The sequence below is a fragment of the Borostomias antarcticus genome (genome assembly GCF_949987555.1).
Source record: "Borostomias antarcticus genome assembly, chromosome: 1".
Taxonomy (NCBI): Eukaryota; Metazoa; Chordata; class Actinopteri; order Stomiiformes; family Stomiidae; genus Borostomias; species Borostomias antarcticus.
In genome coordinates, this window is record NC_140234.1 from 56336981 (window position 1) to 56344553 (window position 7573).

The 7573-nt window shown below is 46.2% G+C and overlaps 1 protein-coding gene across 1 annotated transcript in view; it reads right to left on the minus strand.

Moving 5' to 3' along the window:
- Nucleotides 1-386: 386 nt before the first annotated feature.
- The window catches only part of slc37a2 (solute carrier family 37 member 2), a 12424-nt gene continuing 5237 nt past the window's right edge, over nucleotides 387-7573 (minus strand). The window contains exons 7-18 of the mRNA XM_084444230.1: nucleotides 7370-7536; nucleotides 6747-6784; nucleotides 6439-6588; nucleotides 5606-5696; nucleotides 5381-5443; nucleotides 4951-5036; nucleotides 4497-4545; nucleotides 3890-3963; nucleotides 3528-3606; nucleotides 3188-3285; nucleotides 2810-2874; nucleotides 387-837 (exon numbers count right to left, since the gene is read on the minus strand). Of these exons, the coding sequence (XP_084300356.1) occupies nucleotides 822-837; nucleotides 2810-2874; nucleotides 3188-3285; nucleotides 3528-3606; nucleotides 3890-3963; nucleotides 4497-4545; nucleotides 4951-5036; nucleotides 5381-5443; nucleotides 5606-5696; nucleotides 6439-6588; nucleotides 6747-6784; nucleotides 7370-7536 (976 nt within the window). The 3' untranslated portion in view covers nucleotides 387-821. The remainder of the gene's footprint in view (nucleotides 838-2809; nucleotides 2875-3187; nucleotides 3286-3527; nucleotides 3607-3889; nucleotides 3964-4496; nucleotides 4546-4950; nucleotides 5037-5380; nucleotides 5444-5605; nucleotides 5697-6438; nucleotides 6589-6746; nucleotides 6785-7369; nucleotides 7537-7573) is intronic.

Here is a 7573-nt window from a genome sequence, read left to right on the forward strand (position 1 = left end):
GAGACCTTCCCATGTCAAGATATGTCCGTTTAAATTCCTCCCACTGACATATATATATATATATATTGATATATAATTATGTATGTATATATAGATATAGATATTGATATTGCATGTTGAGTTTTCCTGGCCGGTCCACACTGTTTACAAAATGGCCGACGTGCATCAAAATGAGCAAACCCAGGCTAATGGTGCAAACAGCATGGATCAGCCTGGAATTACAAGCAATATCATCATCAAAAACACACATGCAGTCAGGAAATTCTTTGACACATGTTCACTTCACCAGCCCCGCAGATTAAACCTGGTAAGAAACAACTAAAATGTTCAATAAAGTACCTTACCGGCACATGAACAAACCAGAGCCATAGAGACATCAGTAAGATTGAATATGTACACAATTTAATGGCAGAAGATCAAAGAGACACAAACCAAGAATGGGTAGATGCATTAGTTGATTAAAAAAAAGCTTTCCTTTTAAGGTTAAAATAGTAAAAAAGCTTCAGGACCATTAAGGACTTCCAGTCTCATCTAGTCCCAGAATATCAATGAGCCCTCACTCCTTCTTCCAATTCCTTTAATCTGCTGCTGACGGGCTCGGCCCATTAAAGGCTGCAGGATGAAAGGATCTTCAAGTGTATTGAGGTTTCGTACGACACTCCATTCAAGGGTTGGTTTTGTTCGCCAGACGTTAGTCCCGAGGTGGCTCTTTTATTTTTGGCACCCTTCGCAGCAGACGATCTGTAGTCCATCTATGGACAGATGGGGTCTGTAGTCCAGACGTGGTCTGTCTGTGGTCCATCTATGGACAGGATCAGCCCTCAGATTTCTTTGAATCTGGAACACAAAGGGAGACGAGTCCGTTTCAGAATGGGACCGATGATCAAATATTCTGACCGTTAGCATAGATTTACCCAAACATAGAAAGTAATAGTTAATAAATGCTGATTTATTTTGTTGATCTTTGCTGTATTATGGACGGTTGTCTCGGTGCTCTGAACACAGCTGATAAGGATGAGATCGGATGTGATTGAAGTAATCGAGCTTTCATCCATCTTCCATTCACACCAGTCTCAATCCCCAGAGGAATCACAACAGACATGTAGAAAAGCTGAAGATGCAGCCACTCTCATGCTCATCACGCTTGATCACTTCTGCTAATAACTAAAAATAGCCTGTATTTTCATTGAAGTGTTTGCGTTTAAGACAGGCGCTGAGTTGGGCTCCTCACTGCATCGTTGGACCCGAGTGAAAACACTTGAACGCGTCGAAGAGCCGTATTTAGAGCTCTGCATATTTATAGCTCAGACCTGCGTTCAAAAGTCAAAAGTCTTTCTAAATGGCTCATTTCCAAGAAACGTTTATCTAATTTGTGTGAATTAGATGTTTTTCGCCAGCTTGGTTGAGATTAATTGGAAAATCTCTTCAAGAGAGACCTAGTCAGCCCACTCTGAAACAGCAGGTTCAGTGATGGGGGAGAGCTTTAGCTAGAGAGTTAGGAAGTAGCTGGTCTGGTTTACGTAGTGATGTCATGGAGGCGCTTGTAACCAAGTTGAATTGGTTAAACTCGCTCCTCAATATAAACTCCACCCACTGGCGCAGTCGAATCTCTAGTTTTTCAGTGGCTCGCTAAAGTGGTGTTTATAAGAAGCGGTCATGTGTGTTTCGTAAGTCAGAGGACTTGAGACCTGAACCTGGTGTGGGTGGAGGCCATAGTGACGAGGGATGCAGTGACACCTGTGACACACTCATCTCCCTAATAAAGGCGGGAACTGTGCTTGTTTCCGTGCACGCGTCTGTATCCTGATTTGCTTGACAAATGCGCTGTATGAAGTTGATCGGCGGTGTGTCGAGTTGTTTTGGATCGCCACTTCTTGAGAAATCGGTTCCAAAGGGCACGGGCATGTGTTAACGGGCAAGGACCCAAGAAACTGCCACCAGAGGGCGCTGTCTCCTTCACAGCGTCATAACACGGCTGGCTAGCTTGCTAACAGCACCTACAGGTACAGAACAGCACCTACAGGCTAGCAGCAGCTGATACAGGCAGACTAACATACAGCACTCTCTGTCTGTTGTCTCCATCTTGGCTACAACACTGTGAAAAACATCTAACACTTTCCATGGGGGACTTTTTAAATATTTCAGTTTTGAAATAGTGTACAAGTGTTTTATGGTGCTATACTGTATAGTTTACGCTGTGAAACTTTAGCCATTCTCATGCTAATTAGCTCCAGACAGCAGACTGGAGCTAATAAGCATAATTAGCACAAACACTTCTACAGTTAGATGTCTTCTGTGTAATTATTCAGTTCTCAAGAGTACTGGCAAGTGCAGCCAGCTATATCACACTATAATGGAAGGCGGGACGCAACTATGTCTTGGGAAGTGCATTTTGAACGGGCATTGCACTAGTTAGTGTACCTGTAATAAACTATGTCTCAACTATGGCTCATGGTTTATCCCAGGCATGAAGAGACATGTTGCAATGAAGCATTGATATTATTTAGGGTTTTATCCCATCTAAGGCTCTGGCCACACAAGTCCGTCAGAAAATTGATATAAAATGAGTGCAATACGTTCAATATACATTTGGACATCATTAATATCCAAATTCAGGCGCGAGACTAAACAGATTTTGTTACTCTCACATGCTAAACCGATGATTGCATCTCCGTCCATTCTGCTAAAGTTCAACTCCGCCAAAACGTTTCACTTTTCAACAGACTAGCGAGACCAGGAACGGAGTGTCCAGATGATGAGGTGATGTCATGCAGTGTGCTGTGCTGTGATAGGTCGAGGTTCCTCTCACCCTCTTAGTCTGGGGGCGTATCCACACCAACCCTTGACCTCCTTGTAAACCAGTCTGGAGAGCAACTGGAAAAACACACATGTGCACGCACACACACACACACACACACACACACACACACACACACACACACACACACACACACACACACACACACACACACACACACACACACACACAGATGGGTTAACACCGTGTCCTAAGTGCCTATAAACTCAACAAAACTAATTCATCACACACTATATCTAATATAGTGTTTGGAAAACTTTAATACCATTCATTGCATAACTAATATTATTTTCTAAGTATGTATGTGTCCATGTGGCATAAATTCCTTAAATAATAATCAATACAATGAAAAATGTATGGTAAAATTACCAAGCAGGCAAGGATATCAGCAGTAATCAGCATGTAGAACACGTTGTTCCATCCCGTGGGTGAGATCAGGCCAGCTAACAGAGGGCCTACAGCGGCACCTAGTGGACAGTCACGAAACAACAGCCATTTAAAGACCCGTTACATTCCTACATCAACCTCAATATCACCATGTATGAATATGTATATCACATGATAACTCATATCGTGGTGAGGTATACATTTACTGACTATTCACAACCATAAACAAGCCGCCACAGAAACGATCTAACTGGATTATGAAATACAGGTGTCATACAATATTCGGGAACATTCCATTCCCTCCCAGACAATCCTGGCATACCTATTGATCCCGTGCCGTCAATAATGGCTGTTACCGTGGACAACGCTCTGGAGTTTCCTCTCAGGCACTCATGTGTTCCCTGCGAGGGGGAATAATACCCAACAATCAATACGGCTCAAAGTCCCCTGTAGCCAGACGACAAACAGTTGATAAGCCGGTTTCGCCCGGTTTGTCTAATCCATGGACTTGTGAGAAGGAAGTGACAACCAGGAAGAGGAAGCAGCTCGCCGTGACGGCTGAGGAGGAATGTGGGGGCCACGTGTGTGTGTGTTATCTGTCCCAGAGTGTGTGTGTGAGAGGCTGAGGGTAGGGGGGGGTCATCATGTGAGGCCAGCATGCCGGGGGGTCGTGGAGGTGTTTACCAGGTCAGCAGACACGGCCGTGGTGATGAGGGCGTAGGGGCCGTTCACCAGACCTCCGCACAATAACAGCATACCTACACAACAAAAACACACAATAACAGCATAACTACACAACAAAAACACACAATAACAGCATAACTACACAACAAACACACAATAACAACCTACACAACAAAAACACACAATAACAGCATAACTACACAACAAAAACACACAATAACAGCATAACTACACAACAAACACACAATAACAACCTACACAACAAAAACACACAACAGCATAACTACACAACAAATACACAATAACAGCATAACTACACAACAGGAACACACAATAACAGCATACCTACACAACAGGACAACACAATAACAACCTACACAACAGGAACACACAATAACAGCATATCTACACAACAGGACCACACAATAACATCATATCTACACAACAGGAACACACACACCACGCGCTACAGTGAGCTGGGACACTGCGGCCCCACAATTAAGAGTTTTGTACAACTACGTTTAGTTTAAGGCTAGTTTCCTGAATCGAGGCTATGGCGTAAACGCTGAAGTTGTTCTCTAGTGATGTCACAGAAACATAATCTTACCGATTGTGGTTCCAAGGCTGTTCTGTCCGAGGTGGTTGTACAGGAACAGCTGCGACACGGGCAAAAACAAACACTTAGATTGCATCATCACGGCATATCACTTCTCTCACGTGTCCCGGAGCCAAACGCTAACCCGAAAGAAAACATCGAGCCATGCTGTGACGGATTGACACCCCTCCGCCAAGGACCTAACGCTCCACCGTGAAATATTCGAAGACTCAGCAGAGCGTGCCGCCCTTTCATAGTTACACGAATGACAGTTCATCAAGTTCATTCACATTTAGCAACTCAAACCCAGACATGTGGAGGATTCCACCTCATTTACGCCACGTGTGTGACTGGATTTACACGACCGACGTGGGTTTTTAAAGGTCCGTTCACACATACTGGGATCTTTCTGGTGAGCGTTAGGGGAGCCTGTGGTTTTAACGTGGTTAGAGAACGCCACACTCACCATCGGCGCGGCGAAGATTAGCATGACGCAGCAGGTGGACGCTCTGCCACCAGTGTAGTCGGACACCAGCCCGGCCACGATGCCCCCTGCAAACACACACGCACACACACGCACACACACACTCTTAACACACGAGAGGACGAGAGCAGTTCTAGGAACTCTATAAGGGAGTGGCCTGTCTTAACCTTGGGTGGATAGATGTGTGGAAGATGAATGCTATCTGTAGCAGGTGGTGAAACAAATTCACTGAAGCGGATGAGGACTCGTTGATTTAGAAAATCTATATTTGTTATTTCTATGCCTTGTTACGTCAACAGCTTGTTGCGGCTACAGTAGTCAGTTGCATAACATTCAGTTGTCAGTCTATAGACTGCTCCCTGTAGAAATGATATAAACCCATGAGGTCTGTAACGCGTATGGGACATCTTACCCACAATTCCTCCCACGTCAAACAGCGTCGACATGTCCCCGGCTTCCTTGGCATCGAAATTGGCTGAGGAGAGAAAAGCGACAGATCAGAAAAAAAACATGGTAAACAGATCGGTAAACGTCCAGGGCTTTGGATATGACGCGTTCTTTAGCTGGCGGACGCAGGGCGAGGGTGGGAGTGACGCAGGGCGAGGGTGAGAGTGTGTGCGTCGTTGGCGCTACTAACCGACGTTAGCGATGTAGAGGGGCAGCCAGTACAGGAAGGTGTAGCTGACCAGCTTAGCGAACAGCAGACAGAGAGAGAACTCCACCACGCCCTGCAGGGTGAGAACAACATGAGCAGGACACAGAAAACAGCGACTAGTAAATGGTAAATGGACTACACTTATATAGCGCTTTTCCACCTTAGCGGCACTCAAAGCGCTTTACAATGGCCTCTCATTCACCCATTCACACACACATTCACACACCAATGGCGGTAGCTGCCATGCAAGGTGCTAACCTGCTCATTGGGAGCAATTTGGGGTTAGGTGTCTTGCTCAAGGACACTTCGACATGTATACAGTCGGAGCTGGGATTCGAACCGCTAACCCTTCAATCACTGAACGACCCGCTCTACCAACTGAGCTACAGCCGCCCCTCAATCTTCATTCTGGCTTCTTAACTAGGAATCGCAACTAAAGATGAATTCAACAGTAAAAATCCACTCTTGCACTCTGGCTTTAGCACTAGATGATGCTCTAAGGTGCTTGTTTAGAAAGGAGATGCACTTGTGAGTTCTGGTGAGTAGTAGAACACTGACTACCTACGTAAAATGCAATTATTGTAAGTCGCTTTGGATAAAAGCGTCTGCTAAATGACTGTAATGTAATGTAAAGTGTATTGTGTGTCTCAGGGCGGGCAGGCGTCAGACGGAGGTGACGGGAGCGGTCAGACGGAGGTGACGGGAGCGGTCAGACGGAGGTGACGGGAGCGGTCAGACGGAGGTGACGGGAGCGGTCAGACGGAGGTGACGGGAGCGGTCAGACGGAGTTGACGGGAGCGGTCAGACTGACTCACTGGGATCCTCAGCGCGTCGCAGAAGCCGATGGCCTGGGCGTGTTCCTCCGGGGGGTTGCTGGGGGAGGCGGAGTTACAGCTGGGCCCGCTGAACATCTCCTCCTCGCTCCTGGACACGCCTTGGACGATGGGCTGCTTCTCGCCGCTCTCCTGCGTACGCACACACACACACACACACACGCACGCACGCACACACGCACACACACGCACACACACACACACACACATCCAGCTCATCATCCCGAACTAGACGCATCCATGTTGTGGAAATCGCCGGAAGCCAACTGGGGTTTTTGTAATGATCTTACATGGTGCTGAGGGAGACTGCAGTTCACATCTTCAGGTTCTGTGAAGAAGAAAAATATAGAATGCTCAAATCCATTTCTATAAAATATATCATGTTGCAGCAAGACTGTCGCGTAAATTACGGGACTGGCGTCAAAATGAGAATATTAGAAAAGCAGGGCAGAGCGATAGAGGAAGTGTTCACGGAGTGTCATTATCAGGGCTAAATCTGGGCTGGAGACACACCCTTCACACATATCTCTCTCACTTCTCCCTCAAACAAAGCAAAAACAACGTTATCTAGGCCATAACTGTCAGACAATGACCCATTGTGCCGAGCACAATGTTTAATCTCAAATGCAGCAGCGGAGTGACTCACGTACAAAACGCCGTCACTCTGAGACGTGTTTCATGACTTTACTTTAAAAAAGGGAGGAAACGTTGCCTTAGGAAAATTAAGTACAGGAACTTATTTGGGGGAAGAATTCGTCGGAACACAGATAACTAAGTTCAGTAAACTAACTTGAAATGCGTTTAAGAACAAAAAGTAGAACAAACTGTCAAAATTGGGTCAACAGAGCACCGAAAATTAAGTCAGATGAGCGTCGGCTTCTAGGGCCTCGTATTCAAGAGAAGGCTGACTCACTCTCCACCAGGAAGAAGAAGCAAAGGACGCCCGTGGACGCGATGATGATTCCGGGGACGATGAAGGACATGCCCCAGGCCGAGGACACGAAGACGCCCGCGATCAGAGATCCCAGGATGTTACCCACCGAGGTGTGGGAGTTCCACACACCCATGATCAACCCCCGCCTGGTGGGCACACACACACACACACACACACACGCAC